This window comes from Trichoderma aggressivum (assembly GCF_033847375.1).
Source record: "Trichoderma aggressivum f. europaeum strain CBS 100526 chromosome Unknown scaffold_026, whole genome shotgun sequence".
Taxonomy (NCBI): domain Eukaryota; kingdom Fungi; phylum Ascomycota; class Sordariomycetes; order Hypocreales; family Hypocreaceae; genus Trichoderma; species Trichoderma aggressivum.
In genome coordinates, this window is record NW_026946392.1 from 219387 (window position 1) to 237906 (window position 18520).

General features: G+C 52.6%; 6 protein-coding genes across 6 annotated transcripts; 2 read left to right on the forward strand and 4 right to left on the reverse strand.

Annotated features, from left to right (window-relative positions):
* Positions 1 to 230: 230 nt before the first annotated feature.
* Positions 231 to 1103, forward strand: Triagg1_6547 (uncharacterized protein; the record flags this gene model as incomplete). Its single annotated transcript, XM_062901183.1, has 1 exon — positions 231 to 1103. One exon carries the CDS (start codon positions 231 to 233, stop codon positions 1101 to 1103), a length of 873 nt encoding a protein of 290 aa, XP_062754484.1.
* Positions 1104 to 2529: 1426 nt separating this feature from the next.
* On the forward strand, positions 2530 to 6646 carry Triagg1_6548 (uncharacterized protein; the record flags this gene model as incomplete). The annotated part of the gene is made up of 2 exons (XM_062901185.1): positions 2530 to 2946; positions 3026 to 6646. The coding sequence occupies 2 exons, from the start codon at positions 2530 to 2532 to the stop codon at positions 6644 to 6646; spliced, it is 4038 nt and encodes a 1345-aa protein (XP_062754485.1).
* A 727-nt stretch (positions 6647 to 7373) lies between these two features.
* On the reverse strand, positions 7374 to 8231 carry Triagg1_6549 (uncharacterized protein; the record flags this gene model as incomplete). The annotated part of the gene is made up of 1 exon (XM_062901186.1): positions 7374 to 8231. One exon carries the CDS (start codon positions 8229 to 8231, stop codon positions 7374 to 7376), a length of 858 nt encoding a protein of 285 aa, XP_062754486.1.
* A 779-nt stretch (positions 8232 to 9010) lies between these two features.
* On the reverse strand, positions 9011 to 11065 carry Triagg1_6550 (uncharacterized protein; the record flags this gene model as incomplete). Its single annotated transcript, XM_062901187.1, has 6 exons — positions 9011 to 9127; positions 9200 to 10002; positions 10083 to 10368; positions 10431 to 10478; positions 10551 to 10733; positions 10958 to 11065. The coding sequence occupies 6 exons, from the start codon at positions 11063 to 11065 to the stop codon at positions 9011 to 9013; spliced, it is 1545 nt and encodes a 514-aa protein (XP_062754487.1).
* A 1530-nt stretch (positions 11066 to 12595) lies between these two features.
* On the reverse strand, positions 12596 to 15157 carry Triagg1_6551 (transcriptional regulator family: Fungal Specific TF; the record flags this gene model as incomplete). Its single annotated transcript, XM_062901188.1, has 5 exons — positions 12596 to 13271; positions 13374 to 13910; positions 13989 to 14146; positions 14218 to 14985; positions 15050 to 15157. The coding sequence occupies 5 exons, from the start codon at positions 15155 to 15157 to the stop codon at positions 12596 to 12598; spliced, it is 2247 nt and encodes a 748-aa protein (XP_062754488.1).
* A 1471-nt stretch (positions 15158 to 16628) lies between these two features.
* Positions 16629 to 17789, reverse strand: Triagg1_6552 (uncharacterized protein; the record flags this gene model as incomplete). The annotated part of the gene is made up of 1 exon (XM_062901189.1): positions 16629 to 17789. One exon carries the CDS (start codon positions 17787 to 17789, stop codon positions 16629 to 16631), a length of 1161 nt encoding a protein of 386 aa, XP_062754489.1.
* Between the last annotated feature and the right edge of the window lie 731 nt (positions 17790 to 18520).

Genomic DNA, 18520 nt, shown 5'->3' on the forward strand with positions numbered 1-18520 from the left:
AAATAGTGAGTTGAGGTCTTTCTATTTGATTCATTGTTGTGGCAACAATACCCAGGAGTTTAAGCCACCATCTTCAGCGGAATATTGCTGAGCGGATGTCGTCGAGGATCATTGCTGACTGAGATTTCCCAACCGTAGGTTTTATGTTGTATAGGCAGTATCACCAAAGCGCCGTGGCGAAGGACAATAAGGGTTCATCCAATCCTGAGATATCCAAAATCATCGGAACCATGTGGAAACGCCTGGCGGAGGACGAGCGTAAAATCTGGACGGAACTGGCGGAAGAAGAGAAGAAGATGCATGGACTCAAATACCCAGGCTATCGATACAAGCCAAATCGAAGACCAAAGTCTCAGGGGAAGCAAAGCTATCGGTGTCCCAAGTGTGGTGGTCGGCAGAACAAGACGACACGATCTGCAGAGTCACCAGGATCACCGCAGTCTCCAGAATCCGTAGGATCTTCACAGTCTTCACCATCGTCCAGAACACCGCGGGTACCACGAGGGCATCCTCGAGGCCCGCAGGGGTATCAGGGGCCACGAACACCGCGAACTCCAAGAATTTTGGCGACTCCAATCACCCCTTTCGCAGCCTCGGCTGAAGGCTCGTTCACAACACCTCTGTCATTTGCAGGCCATAGGAACTCAGAGTCATATTCTTGGCCGCCTCTCAATGCACCAAACACTCATCCTCGTCTCCAGAGTGGTGTTACACCATCTCTTTATAGAATAATCGAGCAAAGGGAACCTCGAAGCCCCAGAGATTACGGCTCAGCATCACCGGACAGGAGACGACGCCGAACGAACGACGCCGGAGATTATTATGCAACCGGCCGCGATTTTGATAATGGAAGACGCCCAGAACTGGCGTTCAATGAGATACTGGGGGCGTCTGTTGTGCCCCAGCCTGCGTCTTTTCCTAGGTCGCAAAGCCTTTCTACTCTACCACCACCTCCCTGGCAGCAGGGTACGGATACGCGGCAGAATTCAGGGTTTGGCGATCCTCCGCCTCTTCCTACTCTTGAGCCGCCGCTGCCGCAAACTCCATCATGGCCATCCCTCGGGAACTACAGTATACATCGGCGCCTTGAAGAAAAGTCATAGAGGTTTATCACCCTTGGGACGGATGCTTTGATTGAAGTAAGAACGAGAAACAAGAATTAACCAAGAATTGGGTATTAGAATTCATAGGGTGATATGAATATAAGAATGGAATATATAAATCACAATACGCATAATAACGCTGTAAGGTACTATTGTGCTTTGGATGAATTTAAGCCGCTAAATAAGTTTGATGGAGGTGACCTTGGTAACGCAATCAAACCTATTGATACCGGCGACGGCCAACTTATGTTTCCAGTCCAGAAAAATTGGGAGATTTTTTTTTTCTTTATAATCTCATTACCGCGTGGATGTGGTTGTGGGTTGAGGTGTTACAACAATATTGTGATCCCACCCACTTTAGTACCGAGTATGTGCTTGCCTCGAGTTGGTAGATAGAGGGATCTGCTTATACGGAACTCAGTATGCTGGACCAGACAAAGCCAACACTATATTTAATTTCCAATCTTTGATATCAATGGCGCCGGTGGCGACTACTGGTATAATTATCGTGATCCGTCTGTAACATCATCCGCTTCCGCTCCTTTGACGACGGTAGCATCTTTCACGGGAGATGAATGGTATCCCTTTGTGTAGTACAAGCAGGTGTATTTTCGCTAATTATAGACTTTGACAATCATTATATTTATTGTTGAAAGGATGGCTTTAAAGAAAGAGCAAGGTTGGTAATTGCGTGAATAGGTACTAGGTAGCTTTCAAAAGAACTAACAATGAAGCTCCCTTCTTTGCATTGTTCGTTATATTGAACAGCAATAATATCTTTCATCTTTGCTTTATCAAGCTAAAAATATCTTTTCTCTGAGTCATTTGATCCCTTGTTAGTTTAAAGGGTCTAAAGAATTGTATCCATCTTGAACAGCTTCTGTTTCTATTCCACCTGCTTCGTGAACGGGTTGGCGGTGATCAAGAGCGCCTTTGTAAAAGCGGCGGATTTGGCACAATGTTCAAAGCTGTACAAGTACCTGCTACTTTGAGCTCTCTCCTTGCATCCTAGCGTGAGCCAGTAGCGGGGTGCCAATGAGGTCTTTTAGCGGCTCAGCAGTTCGCAGAGCTCCCTGAAAGCTGCGGAAGCGAAGGGGGGAGTTCCTCCAAACACGTACCCAGTACAAGCTGCACCTTTGAATCCTCCCTGCCCTTGTCTCTCGCGCACAGCAATCCAACGCGACTTTGCCTACCTCCACTTTAACCTCCATACAAGTATTGCTTAATACCTCTGCTTCTGCTTCCAGTCCCTCGCTACCAAGCTCATCCAGACCTATCCGTACAGCTATCGAACTCCCACTTGGACGTCAATCTCGACAGCAAGCAAGCAAACAGCTATTTCACAACCAAACCACACAAGCAAGCGCCCATCCCGACCGCCCGCGAGCCTCATGATGCAACATCCCCCCTCTGACCTGTCGACATAATGCCGGACTTCAAGCCTGGGCAGACCGTCTTGCTCAACGATGGCCGCAAGGCTATTGTGCGGTTTGCCGGCCCGACTCACTTCCAGGTGGGCGAATGGATCGGCGTCGAGCTCGAGGAGAAGACGGGCAAGAATGATGGAAGCGTCCAGGGCGAGCGATACTTTGACTGCCCCATGGGCTATGGCATGTTCGTCAAGCCCATGATGGCCACCATCATCGCGCAGCCCGCCGCTCCCAAGCCCGCTGCAGCAGCTCGCAAACCGGCCGCCAGACCGTCTGGGTTCCATCCCACCGTGGGTAGACCTTCGATCTCTGGCGGCGACACCAATCTCAGCAAGAGGAGGCCTAGCATCAACGCGCCGAGCCCCAGCCCGGTCCCTCACCACAAGCCGTCGCAATCGTCGAGCAACCTGCGGGTAAGTTGATGCGCCCTCGATCTAGCATGTCCGTATTAACAGAGAAACTAAGTCGCCTTCTAAATCTCCCACCAAACAGCTCAGCGGTTCGTCGAGTGCTAGCGTTTCTCGAACGGGGACACCCTCAACCGTCCGGGTGCCATCTGCCGCGGGCAAACCTCGCACGGCCCTGCCGGGCTCGCGCACGTCCATGGGACCCCCTCCGCCTCCCCAACCCGGCCAGCGATCGTCAGTGCGACAGTCGTCGGTATCGTCAGTCCATTCGCGATCCGGCAGTGCCCCGACGAGACCCATCAGCGGACGTGGCGGTATTACTGCCCCCAAGGGTGTGTCGCGTCCCGAATCCGGCCGCCGGACTTCTACCAGCTCTCAGGGGGGACGAGACTCGAGTTCGGCCACCAGATCCGATGAGCTTTTGAGCTCCCCCATTGAAGCCGATGAGGATGAGATACTCTCACCGCAACCGACAAGCCCAGCCGCTGGGAGGGCCAATGCGCTGGAGAGGATTGCGGCCGAGTCTTCGGCCGTACCTTCTATAGCGGCTTCGTTAAAGAAGCCTGCGGCGGCTGGTTCGTCGCGGTCCTCCGTCGGCAGCACTGCCGCGAGCAGGGAAATCGAAGATCTCAAGGCGAAGCTCAAGGTCCTGGAACGGAAGCGGGTTGAAGACCGAGACAAGCTGAAGCAACTGGACACGGTTCAAGGAGAACGAGACAAATTCGAAGGCATCATACAAAAGCTACAGCAGAAATATCAACCTATCCAACAAGAAAACACAGACCTAAGAAAGGCCATCAAGGAGGCTGAGGCGAGATATGAGTCGTTTGAGGCTCTTCAAGCAGAGCATGACACTGCCCTGGAACTGGCCACTCTGGATCGAGAAATGGCTGAGGAGACATCAGAGGTTCTGAAAATGGAGGTGGATGCCTTGAAGGAAAAAGCCGAGGAGCTGCAATTGGAACTCGACATTTTGAAAGAAGAAAACGCCGAGTATAGCAATGGTATGACCCCGGAAGAGCGTGCCAGCACCGGTTGGCTGCAAATGGAGCGCACCAATGAACGATTGCGAGAGGCGCTGCTACGACTGCGAGATCTCACGCAAGAGCAGGAGCAGGAGCTCCGAGACCAGATTGCGGGCATGGAGGAGGAACTTAAGGAATTCAATGCCCTGAAAGAGGAACATACCACAGCCAAGGAGAAGCTGGCACAGTCGGAGTCGGCCGTAGAAGACTTGCGCCAGCAGCTAGACACCGCACTGGGTGCTGAAGACATGATTGAAGACTTGACGGAAAGGAACATGAGCATGTCTGAGCAAATCGAGGAGCTCAAGGCTGTCATTGAAGACCTGGAGAACCTCAAGGAGATCAACGACGAGCTCGAGATTAACCATGTCCAAAACGAAAAGGAGATGCAGGAAGAGCTTGATTTCAGAGACGGCGTCATTGCTGAGCAAGCAAGACGAGCGCAGCAACAAGATGCTAACCTGGGCGATATGGAATACACTCTATCACGATTCCGAGAGCTCGTCACCAACTTGCAAAGCGACCTGGATGACATGCGCGCCTCCCAGGCCGTCACCGAGGGCGAGTCCGAGAAGCTCAACGACCGCTCAAGGGCCATGATGGATCTGAACATGAAGCTCCAGATTTCTGCCTCAAAGGCCCAAGTCAAGACGATTGACCTCGAGCTGAGACGGCTTGAAGCTCAAGAGGCCGAGCAACACTTGGAAATTATCAAACTGTTCCTTCCCGATAGCTACCGAGATGACCAGGACTCGGTTCTTGCTCTCCTGCGATTCCGCCGATTGGCATTCAAGGCAAACCTTGTCAACGGGTTTATTCGGGAGCGAGTCAACGGGCAGCCCGAACCAGGCCATGAGGATGATGTTCTTGCCGGTTGTGAGGCCATCGACAAGCTTGTTTGGGTCGCCTCCATGTGCGATCGCTTTGTCAACGACATCAGCCACTGCACTATTGAGCAATTCACCAAGTACCAGAACTCTCTGCTGGAGCTGGAGCCCGTTGAACGTGCGCTAAACAGCTGGATTGATGGCCTGCGACGAGACGAGCTGAAGGAGCAGAAGTGCGCCGACGAACTCCAGCGCACCATCTCGCTCATGTCTCACCTTGGCGAGGTACACATCTCCAGTGGCATCGCTGCCTTTGCTGATGACATTCACATGAGAGCTCTTATTGTTCAAAGCCACCTCGATTCGGCAACTGTCGCCTTCAACGTGATCCGAAGCATGGTGCAGCGGGCTATCCCGACCGCAGGTGAAGAAGAAGAGCTGGCGCAACATTTCGCAAAGAAGATTGACCTCGCCATCACGCAGACCAGAAGCACCAAGGTCTTTGCCGGAAAGGCGGTTCGTGCTCTTGAAGACCTAAAGGCACGATCCCTCTCACTGGGTGAGGATACCAAGGGCGCCTTTGAACAATGCGAGACTCTGACCCAAGAGCTTGCGCGCCTTACTCGTGATATTGGCCTCGGTATCCATAAGCTCCTCACTCATGACGAGGGCCGAAACGAGCCCTTTACCTACGGAGAAGTCAGCGATGTCGTCCGCCAGGCAGTTCTCGAGTCCACACAGACCAACGAGTCCGACCTCTTCTCCAGCTATCTTAACAAGCTCAAGGTCGCCACCGAACAGATATCTGATCTGGCTTCGCTCGCCGCCGATTTGGACCAAACTCACGACTACGACGTTAGCCCGTCTCCCTGGCGCCTCCGTGCTCAGGAACTCAGGATACTCAAGACAGTTCCCGTGGACACTGAGGAGGAGCTCAGAAGGCTCAAGGCTGAGCACAACGAGGTCCGTCGGACGATTGCGCAGCGAGATGAACACCTTAGCACAGCAGTGCTCAAGATTGAGACGCTCGAGTCTCGGATGCGTGATGCCCAGGCCAATGTCGAGCGCATTGGCAGCTTGCAATCCGAGCTTGAGGAGGTCAATGGCAACGTAACCAGCCTCAAGGAAGACATTGAGAAGCAAGACCGAGAACTCAAGAACCTGGAGTCTGAGCGAGACAAGTGGAAGAAGATTGCTAGCGACAGCAGAGCATATGCTGACGGCGCCGACGCTGCGGACATGAAGGCTGGCCAGGAGCGGGCTGTTGCCACGGCACGCGAAATGGATGCGCTGAAGAAGGACATTGAAAGCCTACAGGCGGCAGTTCGTTATCTGCGTGACGACAACCGCCGTGCGCGCATGAAGGAGCAGCAAGACTACGAGTGGCTCTCTGAGCCTTTGAAGAAGGATCCCAGCTCGGAGCAGCAGCGCAAGGCTTTGGTCGTTGCTGAGGGCAGGGACGTGCTTGGAGAGCTCCTCAAGATGGCAACGTCGGCCACCGTCTTCGACCTCAGCGCCGCGCCCAAGCAGAAGCTGGCCTGGCGCCCTGCCAGAACGACACCGCAATATCACGCCGCGAAGCAGACAGAAGAACTCGAGGCCTGGAGGACTTGGCAGGAGTCGGTGCTCAAAAAGACGGACATGCTCTTCGCCCAGGATCGCAGTATCAGCATCGGCAGAGAGAAGCAGCAGGCTGGCACGAAGCGAGAGGCCGCGGCTCGGCTGAGAATCAGACTGCCTCGCGATGCCGCGCAGGGCAAGTTGACGACGTACTCGGGAGACGGTGTGCAGATTGTTGGGTCGCAGGAGTGGGACGCTTTGCAAGCCGCCACGAGGAAGTTTGCCGCTGTATAATGAGCCTCTGATTAACATCATGTGTGTATGAATCGCGAAAAAAAGAAACGACTCTTTACAATTTTTTTTTTTTTTTTTTTTGGTTTTTTGTTTTGGTGTGAGTGGTTGTAGACAATGGAAGATTTTGAAGCTTTCTGTATACCCCCCCTGTTTGCTTAGCCGACTCTTCTTCCCTGAGGGTGTTCCTGTATGTACCTTAGCTTTTAGATGTACCGTTACGATGATTACTTTGTATGTGTTCAAGATTTTTGAGATTCGATGCGCTGTTTTTGTGTTGGAGCGAGCGAAGCATGGATGGAAACGCAAAAAGGGGGGATTGGTGATGATGAATAGATGCGATGATGTGGAATTTCTTGTGTGCTTTGGACTGGCTGGTGTATGTTAAATTAGCCTTTTGGGGGTGTAATATGTGTGAGAGATGGAGATTGTCGTAGAAATAGCCTTATACTAGGAACTCGCAGATAGATTCGCATGCACAATGGGTGGTTCGAGTAAATAGACATTTTTTTCACATTCCAATATTTCATGCCTTTATGTTCACTGAATCATTACGAATTCGTCATTATTGAAAGTCGTATAACATCGCCAGCATCACAGTACCATCTCTTGACTCCGGACGAACCATGTGCGTAAAATTGTACAAAATCCTCCCCCCTTTTCTTTCCCCCATCAGGGTATTAGACTAAACCGTCCTCCTCCTCATTCACTTCCACCCCGTCCAAATTCATCAAGCTTTCCCCTTTCCCTTCTTATCCTTCTTCTTCTTCTTCGTGCTCTCCTCAGAGCCGCTCATGGCACCACCCCCCTGGCTAGCCATCAACGCAGCCATCGGATCGGCACCTCCCTGCATCTCCTTCATCATATCCTTGAACAAATTCTCCGAGACGCCCCCTCCCGTCATGGCCGCGCTCAAGTACGGCAGATACTCGCCCATCTTCCACCCGCGCGGCACCGCAGGCTTAGGATAAGGCTTGCCCTCTGGCGGCTGGATCTGGCCGCCGAAGCGCAGCCTCAGGCCGGGCGAGTTCTCCGTCGTCGGGTTCTCGCGCAGGTGCTTGGCGACGAGGACGTACAGGTGGTGCTTGTTGGCGACGTCGGCGGCGCCGGGGCTCTTCTTGAGGCCGACCTTGACGCGGCCCGGGTTGGCCCAGTCCTTGGGGTGGATCTTCTCGGGCTCGAGCAGCGTCTGCAGGCGCAGGCGCGAGCAGGCGTTTGCGATCTCGCGGGCGAGCGGGTTCTTGACGGCCAGGGCGGCGCTGACGCGGCGGCCCTCGGCGCGGGACCGCGAGGCGTCGAAGTAGACGGGGTAGAGGCACTGGAAGCTGCTGTAGACGGAGCGGTCGGCCGTCGGGGGCAGCGTCGACGTCTGGGGGCCGGACAGCGGGTTGAGCATGTGCGCGGGCACGCTGGCGGCCATGTCTTCCTCGTCTTCATCGCCGTCGGAGGAGTCGACGGTGCGCTGCTGGGCCGACGGACGGGCGCGCAGGATGTCTGATTCGGCAAAGTCGTCGAGGTCGACCTCTTCGGGGTCCGAGATGATGTCGGGGTCGCTGTCGGAGACTTCTTCCACCCGTGGGTGAGACATGTTGGGCGGAGGATTGGCGCTGAGTTTGCAGAGGGAGATTGGAGGAGAGGATGTGGAAGAAAGGATGGGAGAGGAGAGAAAAGCGATTGGTGATGCGAAGAAGAAGAAAAAAGGGAAAGGGAAAAAAGAGGCCGAGGATTGAGTGAGGTGGAAAGGTTGAAGTTGGGAATTTTGATATTGCCAGTTGCCGGATTCAATGGTGGGGTCGTTGCTGGAAGTGGTTGGTGGGGTTAATTGGCTGTACCTGGGGAATACCTGGTATGCTTACTACCGCTTGGTGAGAAATCGCATTTCCAACAGGTACCTTGACTGTACTGTCTTGGCTGGAGCTCAGCATTGTTATACAACCAGAGCACATGCTCTGATACTCCAGGCTTTGGATGAACAAGATAATAAAAATGATTTGGGTGAAAGAAAGAATTGTGCACTCTCTGTAGAATTACTACGTACTCAATAATCGTTACTTGACAAAGGTAGAGCTGCCTCAGATTCACAAAAGCCGTGTCATGCGTAGATCAAGAAAAGAAAAGAAAGGAAAAGAAAAGAAAAGCCCCAAACTCCAAGTTTCCTGTTAAGCAACGTCCCCCCTCGATTAGCAATGTCAATCTTGTCTCAAGCTCTCTCATTAGTTTCGTATCGTGTAATCTCGGGTCATACGCCATTGGCTGTGCGGTTTAAAAGGTCTAATGGGCATGGATAACGGTCTCAGGCTCTCTCTCTCATTATTCTCGAATCGTAAATACGGGGTCGTATGCCATAGATTCTGTACTTCCCGACTTCTAGTTAAGTAAGTTGGCAGTAATATGGATATTCTTAAAATGCGTCCCGGGAGGGTGCGCTTCCTTTGAAAACTTGCAAAACGGGTGCTGGCAAACACCGTCTCGAATGCTGGGACACTGCCAAAGTGAATGTGAGCATGCCGCACAACAAAACTTCTTCTTTGGTTGACTAGAAGATGCATCACTTACATGGTGGCCGTATATGCAATCATCGAGTTCGCAGAACTGACCAGAAGAGCACGGATTCTGGCGGGCCAGGACAGCAACCGCCTTCATCTCCTCGTCGCTGATCTTGTACTCGTGGGCAAACGGGCAAATATCCCTCTTAGCGCAAGGTCCTCGGAGGTAGTGATTGTTGCATAGCTTGTCGCCATCCTTTCGTCGCTTGATGACGTCCAGAATCAGGGTATTGACTCTAATAGGCTCGTCGAGGCCGCGGGCGCCGGGATTCCAGTTATCAGGCGTGGTCGGCGGGATCAGCATATAGTGTGTTTCTGACTGAGCTCGCGCCTGGGGCTTATCCCGCCAAGACGCCGTCTGCGTCGGCTTTCGTGCCAAGGGGAGCGTGATCTGCGGCGGCGGGCTGGCGCTCGACACGATATCGGCATAGGAGATGATCGGGGTGCGAGTCTGACTAGAGCTGCTGGCGCTGATGGTTGGGCTTGCCGTCCTAGATGCTGCTGCATTTACAACTGTCTGAGTCAAAACCGCTGCGCTCGTCGGCTGGCTGGGTGTCAGGACTGCCTGCGAGGAGGAAGGAAACTTGTCAAAGAGCTTGTCGTCGCGGAAGAGACCGTTGCCTAGTTTGGTTATGCCGACTTTGGTGGCGACAAGCTCAGGCACCGTAGCGAAGCCCTCGATGATGCTGATCCTCTGCCTGGTGGCCTCGCTCTGAACAGTTTCGTCCAGGAAGGGGGCGTAGCCAGCATCGTGAGAAATGCCCAGCAGGATATGTCGGCAGTTGTGATTCCGCAGGTGCCATCTCGCCGTTTCTGAGTTGACACAAAACAAAGTTAGCTCCATGGTCACCAGTGTTTGCCGCTCTAGGTGAGCTTTTCACTCTTCATCATACCTTTGACTTTCAAGTCTGCCCTTTCTTTTCCAAAGCCAACGTCAACATAATCGAACGAGGCCTTGGCTTGGGTGAAGCCGAGCGTAAAGTCTTTCAGGAGGCTCGGGTTATCTATGCAGCCATCCCGCTGCATCGCCTTGGCGAGTCCCGAAAGATTGGCGACGACTTTGACCATGATTTGCAAATCTCCATCCTCGTCGCCAAACATTTCTAGCACAGCCGATAGCAGCGCATTGGCAGCTTTTTTTCCGCCTTCAAGGCCTTGTTTGATCCATGTGTCTTGGAACTATCAAAAGAAAGAAAGTTAGTCTCAATCCTTTGGGAGAAGATTTCAACAGCGCAACGTACTACAAGACCATCGCCATCTATCAAGACCATGACGTAAGGATTATGATTCTATGAGAGATATTCGTCAGTATCTTGCACTCTGCCCCAAAAAAACAGAGGACAGGTTTCGCATACCCTTACCCTGTCCACCTCCTTGCTCGTCTTGTCATGTGCGCTTTCTTCGCGAGCTTCGCACAGCTGAACGCGCTGCTGCAGCTCCCTTTGGGCATTGACTGCATTTACAAGGTTTATCTGAGAGTTGACCAGCCTTTGGCTTTCCTGGCGGAGTTCATTTTCGACACGATCGCAGTGTAATATGAGTTCCTGAAGGGTCCAAACATGGTTAGAAGAACAAGAACATGATAAAATTTCGCTGGTGGTCAGTTATTCAATGACGAAAAGAGCAGAAATGAAAGAACTGAAGCAAGTAGTCGCGTTTCAGGCCATTCATACTCCAGTGTTGAGCTCGGAAAAGAGCACAAAAAGAAAGCATCGTCAAATATCATAGAGCAGGGGGCATGGAAGGAAAAAAAAAAAAATCCACCCACCTTGATTAAATTCTCCGAAGTGTCATTATGATCTCGCAACGCATGATATCGGTTGACAAAACTCTGAATCGTATCCGGCCCCATATATGAAACCATCTTATCCGCCATCTTCAAGTGATGAAAAACTTTCTTTTTTTATGTGTGCGTATGTTCTTTCTCTTATCTTCTTTGGCGCTGTTGCGAAGGATGTTGAAATCGATTTTTTCCCCTTCTGCCTTTGCCTAGTGAGAGCGCTAGGGAGGATAAAGCCGTGCAGAAGAAATAAGAAGTAGAGAAGAGCTTCTTTCGTTATATATTGATTATATTTGACCTGCTGGTGAACGATGGCAAGACCGAATGAACAGGTAGGGAAAGAAGAAAGATATTATGCCGTGTGAATATTTTGATTGTTGTTGAGATCAAAAAGTGGCGATTCAGTGGCACAGGTAGATTTTTTTTTCTTTTGGCCCTCTAAAAACCCAGCTGAGTAGGTGCTGTGCTGTGCTGTGCTGTGCTGTAGTGTTTCAGTCCACTGCGGCCACCCGTTGTAGTGGTTCGCAATGGCGGTGTTGCACGTGTTTGCACCACTGCCAAGACCCCCTTGCTTTGGAATGAAATGGAAAGGAATTGAGGAAGCAGAATGAATCACTGATTGAGGCTGAATGAATGAACCAATGAATGCCCGGTTCAGCCTTTGCTTGTTGGTTGTCTGGGGTAGTGAGTGCACTATTGAATAGAAGGATTTAATTGCACGGTTGATCTGCTTGAATGCGCTGTGTGTCCACCAAGCAAGAAGTGCAAGTCAGAACTACCTAGGTACCTAGAGGGGCGGCGTTGTTCGTCATTTATGGTAGCCATGAGGATCAAGATTCATCTCGACGGCTTCAAGTTAATCCCAAGGCCGGGATTAAGATTAAATCTGAGCACTTAAATTTGAACTTGGAGTCTTTTTGAGGGCTTAAAATTAAGCAAGTCACCATCCAACAGCATTCTATTAAAAGTAACCTCTTGATGTCTCCGTCTTGCGCAAAAGCTGGGGTTTGCGGCGGTCAGCGGTAAAACATGGCCCGGAGCAGACTAGCGCAGGCGTTTATCCCGTTGTCAGCCTCGGAGCTGAGATTTGGATGGAAGCTCTGCCTGTTTCTGTTTGTACTTTTCTTTTCCAGAGCAGAAAAAGACGATCCTGGGTGCAGACATTCTCTGTGTCAGTACGGTGCAGTACTAATGATAACAACAACAACTTGAAGCTGTGGTCCCCGATCCTCTCCAAGCTGTAACGGTAACTGGGTGGTACTCGTACGAGTATGCAGTCTTGTCCCGTCTGTGGCCTCAGCAGGGGGAAAGCAAAGCTGGAAACCAGGGGCACTCGTCTGTTCGTCTTCAAACGGCTCTGCGCATCAAGAAGCGTTCGCTTGTCGGCCTTGGAACCAATCATCCTTGCCCCCCCAAAGACTCAGCCGCTTGAATCCTCTCTGCGTGTCTCGGGAAAACGAGCAGCAGCGTCCAGCTTCGTTGCTAGTGTAGCACAAGAGTCCAGCCACCTCATCAAACCCTCTTTTCGCCTCTCTCCTGGCCCGTTCAACCGCGCCATCACCGCTAGTTCCTTCAATCGATTCACACGGCACGGCACATCCCGCTATCCTCAAAAGGCCTCCCGTCTCAGCCAGTTTCGTTGCTACCTGGCTGATGCTGGTTGAAGAGCTGCCACACTGTATCTTGCCCAAAGCCTCCCTCGAATTGCCACAAGAATGAATCCTCTCCAAGCATCTCCGTGTCGGTCTTTAGAGCGACATCTTCGTCCTGGTCTACCGTCAGATCTTTGTATATGAGATCTCCCATCGCGAAGAAGGGCGCAATGCCGGGGAAGCCATTCCCGTCTTGTGGCATCTCCCATCCGCCAGGCATCATTGACGAGAAAGCGGACGACTCATCCTCCGCGGCAGACGGGGCCGCCACCGCCGACGACACCGGCTCAGAGGATATCTTGAAACTTCCTTCGACTGAGCTCCGGCCGATCGAACCCCTACCAATCGAACTTGCCGGCGTCGACCCCATGGTCCTCGTGGTCGACAGAGGCGTGTCAGAGGCGTTGCGTATAGTATCAGCAGAAGCGCCGATAGAAGATGGGGGTGCGCAATTCCCAATGGCTTTGACCAGTCTAGCCACGACTGCGCGGAGAACTCCAATCGCCGACTTGGCCAGGGGATTCATGTCCTTCATGGTTGCAAACCGCTCGACCGTCCAGTGGCAATGCTGCAGCGCAATTTCTCGATACTCGGCATTCTCGTAAGGGAACAATATGTAGATGGTTGCAATCAGTGTGACGGCGTCGAAACTACCGTAGAACAAATGCCAGCTAGACCAAGAGGGGAAACAAGAGTTAGCCAATATTTCTCAAGGAGGATGTGTGTAGTTTCGAAACTTGGGCGAGACATACTTCCTCCAGGATTTTGGTGGCAGCCCTGCAAACAGCTGCCTCTGCATCTCAAGCATGCCGAGACTGCCCTTGATGACTTCAACCCGACTCTCTTCCCGATGGAAGATGTAGGGCCGATGAAGCGCGACCAGTGTGAAGTGGAACATCTGTTCAGCCAGGCACCTTGCTTGCTGAAGCCAATGCAGATCAGGCCTGTGGTCCCACTGCCTGTCGGGGTTCTCTATCCGAAAGACGGCCGGCGTGCCATCGTGTATCTCCATGATGTTCTGCTGTACCTTGTGGACCTTTGAAAAGTCTCTGGGGCACGGCCCTTCCGCCTCCAAGTCCAGAACATCCCGCAGTGGGATCATGACCTTGTACAAGAACAGGTTTCTCGTCAGTGGTGTAGGGGGATCTATGCCTTCCTCTCTGGGGATGACTGGCGTCTTGGATCGATCCGATGCAGTCGTAAAGCGTGCATCAATGGGAATTGATGGCATTCCATGCCTGTAATCTAGAGAGCCCGGGCGGCCCAAGATGAGACACATGTGAATGTCCCTATACGCAGGTTTCATGTCTGTCGTCAGAAATTTTTGATTTTCTCACTTGGGTGATGTGGCGAAGGAAAACACTTACCATGTTGCCAACAGCATGTAAAGATGCCTCCTCTTCTCCACCTGCCACTGATTTAACAAGACGCTCTCTACATCGTTGGACGTCGGCTTGGGATCGAGTGCATCTCGATGCATGCCAAGCTCTTGTGCGTCCCTTATCGTTCTACCGATTTGGTGCCACTAACCCACACAACCGGCGTCAGCAAAACCATCACATCTGTATGGTAAGAGTCCCATGGGCATCCACAAACCGATTCAGTAACGTTGGCGGTATACTTGAGGAAGGCCGCTCGCATGAATCCAACTTGGATTGATGTAGAAGAAAGCATCTTGGGGCCAAAGAGGTTGATGATGGCAATCCCAGACTCGCTGTAGTCGGCTGCCAGATCCTCAAACGTCATGTTGGCGGCGTATTTGAGCGACTCAAAAGACTCATGGAGAGGCTTTGGAAGAACCAGCATTGCCGTTGCAATGACCTCAAACAGCAGTGCTGGAAAGACTCTCAGATCCGGCGACAAGGCCTCCGGGCCGCGTGAAGAGAGGACCTTGAAGGGCAAGTTGGACCATTGGTCAAGCAGCTCGTAGAAGATCTGGGGCTCGACGAGGTAATACTGCCAGTTGAAGTCCCTGAAAAAGATGTCCGCCAGCTGGTCAATGTACATCCTGGCGGGCAGCAGTCGGATCAGCCCCTTGTATTTCTCCTTGACGGCAAAGGTATCTTGGTATGCGGCGTGGCCCGAGGTGCTGGACAGCGCATCCTCCCCATCCGCCTCGCTGGCCCTCTCAATCTTCTGCAGAAAGCAGAGCGTGGACGCCCCCGCCTGGGCGTATCCCCAAGACGTGGCCATGGACGACAGCGGCTCGGCTCTCGAAGTTGGCGGGACGCTATCGCCGTGCTTGGACGTGTAGAGGCCAGCCTGCGTCTCCTGGTCGCGGGCGGTGGGCGCTCCGGCCTCGTAGGCGCAGTGGGCTTCCTTGTTCCTAGACCTGCAGTTCCCGCACGGCAGCTCGCGATCGCACTGTTTGTTTCGCCACGTTAGCGTTTCCCATCGCTTCGCTTCACGGGCTTGGCTCGGTCCCGACCTTTTGCTTCCGTCGATGACACTCGGTGCACGAGATGACAACCCGTCTCCGCTTCTTGGTCGGGCCCCGCTCGGACCGCACGTTGACGGCCACCTCGATGTCGGCCATGTTGTTTCGCTCGTGGAATCGGATGATGCGGTTTTGAGGGTGCGGCAACGGTGAGGAGTGAGAGAAGAAAAAAAAAACGGTCGGTGGACGAGCACCAATGCGGAACTGCGCAAGCCTGGAAACTTGAGCTGAAGAGCTGCACCGAAAGAATGGCAGCAGGTGGGGCCACCGGCGACCACGGAGAATCAAAGGCATTGCCGCAAAAGGCCTCCGCGTTAAATCCGGGTCGCCGGCGATTAGGTAGATTGTCCTGACGTACGTACTCACATACGATATATGACTTGCAAATCGAATGTGCTTTCTAATACTACTGCCGTTGTTTTCTCTACTCTACTCTTTTGTCAACGGAGATGGATGCTGTATCGTGATGTGCCGACCGGCATTGGTCTTCCCCGGGTTGCTCTGTAATACATGTAGCCAGTCAGTAATGGAAATTAAGATGAATGCAGACATCCCCGCTGAGCTGTCTACGGAGCGTAAGTAATGCCTGTCTGGGTGGCGGCTCTCGCGTACTCCCTGTCTTTTATTCCTTCGCTCATCAGTTAACAGACATCCTTGGGCTTAAGAACAAGGTATGAGCCAAGCGTATACACGTATGGTAGAGTTAAAACGCCCAAGAGAATAGGTATAGTAATCATCAACGCGGCCTCTTCTGGGGGCCAAAGCTTGACTACTACTTACTACTACTAGTAGACATATCGGATGAGGAAAGTAAAGTAAATTGTGCCATTAGAGCACCGCATGTTTGGCAGCCCTTGTCGCGGCTCAGAAAATAGTGCGTCGGCGGACAGTGTTGCTCCGTGCTTCGACTAAGGTTAGTAGGTAATCCCGGATATGGGCAGGGCAGCCTTAATCACCAGCATTTAGTAACTAATCCGGATCGGTGCCGTTCTAGACTTGGGTGGTTGCTATCAACGGGTGGGTGGTTTTTTAATTTTTGGGCATGGATGGGCCTCTTTCTCCAGAGCTAGCAGATAATATTGACAGTATTGCTGGGGAATAGGATCACGCAGATGCCGTGTTGCAGCGGCCAAAGTGTTTATATCATGTAGATACAGCACTGGCAGCAGCGGAAAAGCCTCCAACGGGCCAATTAGTACATGTAGGTAGTATACCATCGACATGGGAAATTCCCGTCGTATTCATTATATAATGAAAGAAAAAGAAAAAAAAAGTAGAATAAAACCATCGACGTTGATCCTAAATGTTCCTACAAATTCCCAACGTTTGTTTGCCTTAACTCGCGAGCATATCGTACCAAATTCCAAATTCCAGATCCACCAATGTTCAGTTCGCCTCCACCTTTGTGCATGCAATGATATCAACGTAGCTGGGCAACGTCCCAGCTAGACCACAAAAAGGAAGAACAAGACAGAGTTCGCCTAAATACATTGCATTCTATGATGCGGGCATTGGACAGGAGCTTCTCCCAGCTCCGCACTCCCCCCCCTTGCTTTTGTTTTTCTCCCTTCTACCGCAGCAGCCTCTCTGTGTAGGCTTTCCACGCCGCTGACCGGTATCGTTCTGCCTCTTCTACGGGGTCCGAGGCCTTGAGGATACCTCTACCCACAATGGCAATGTCGCTACCGCAGAGGCCAATAATCTTATGCGGCGTGTTGTACTGCTGGCCTTGGCCATCGCCTCCAACGGTGCCGTTCGCCTGCTGGTCTTCATCTTCGGGGGGGAGCTGGCAGCCTGGGGTCATGTGGACAAAGGCATCGTCGCCTTCCGTGTTGAGCGTCTCCTGGGAGATGAAGCCCATGACAAAGTCCTTGTGCTCCCTAGCCGCCTCCACACAAGCCTCAGTGTACTCCTTGTTCATGAAATTGCCTTGGCTAGACATCTGGGCGAGAATCAAGAGGCCACGGTTTAGCGGTGCCTCCTCAATGCCTGGAAATAGTGACTCGTCTCCCTCAGCGATTGCCTTTGCCAACCGAGGTGAAGCGACGGACTCGTACTGCTGGGTGACGGTGGTGATGGAAACAATGCTTCCCTTGCGGCCGTCTCCGGTTCGGCCAGAGTAAATGGGCTTTTCCATCATGCTGGAGGAGCCATTTCCATTTCCATTTCCATTGACGGTGACGGTGACGGGCTCGGCCTCCTTGGCCTCTTCGATGTCGTCAAAGTGATCCATTGTGGGAGTGCCAACGGTGACCGACGTCTTGACTTCGCAGGGATACCGCTCTAACCATCGCTTGGCCCCTTGGGCTAGGGAGGCCACAGATGCCTTGCCCGGCACCATGTTGACATTGACGATGTGGGCCCAGTCGATGATGCGCGCCGATCCGCCGGTGTACTGCAGCTCGACGGTGTGGCCAATGTCCCCGAACTTGCGATCCTCGAAAATGAGGAAGCCGTGCTTTCGAGCCAGCGTGGCCAGCTTGGCGCCGGTGCCAGTCTCGGGATGGAAATCCCAGCCAGAGACCATGTCATAGTGTGTCTTGAGCACGACAATGGAGGGGCCGATTTTGTCAGCAAGGTAGAGGAGCTCCCGCGCTGTCGGTACGTCGGCGCTCAGGCACAGGTTAGAGGCTTTGAGGTCCATGAGCTTGAACAGATAGGCGGTTAGGGGGTGCGTCGCCGTCTCGCTCCTCGCGGCGAAGGTCGTCTTGAGAGTTGGGTGTGGTGCCATGGCTGCGGCTGCTGGAAACTCAATCTTCAGGGTGCTGCGGTGGCGGGAAAGATGGAACGATGCTGGCGCAGAGCTGCGGGAGAGATGACCTTGAGCTTTGCGAGCCGTGCGGGAGGAAAAGAAGAAGGTGAGTGAAAGGATTGCCCTGAGCGAAAGTTGCTTTAATGTCGGGTTCGTCCCCTGGTAAGATTGCAATAGGGAGGGAGTGAGGAAGAAGCAAGCAGATGCTAGCGTAGCAGGCAAATCAATGCAGGCGGCGATACCCGATATTGCGTTGTAAAAAGGTAGGCCGGCGACCACCGAATGGTTTTGGTAAAAAAAGATGGCTGCGTAAATGCGGTGGACTAGAGGGGACGAGAGATAACGGGAGGACGGTAAAAAGAAAAGAAAGAGGCCTGGGAAAAAGAAAAAGAAGGAAATTGAAACAGCTGCACCGGGAGACGATGCCGGGTCACTCAGCAGCCAGATGTAATAAAGCCCGGTCCAGAAAGGGAGCTCGGTCAGTTGAGGAGCCCTAGATGTGAAGGACAGCTGGCGAACGTGACCAACGCCACAAAATACAGACAGATAGACAGGCTACCCAGTCAGACGTTGACAGCCAAAGGGGGGAAGAGAGAAGAGGATGAGAGGAAGAGAAAAGATGAGATGAGATGAGACGAGAGGATAGAGAGACCAAGAGAAGAGACAGTTGGTGCTTGGCATGCGCCGTTCCGATTGCCGCAGACGACAAG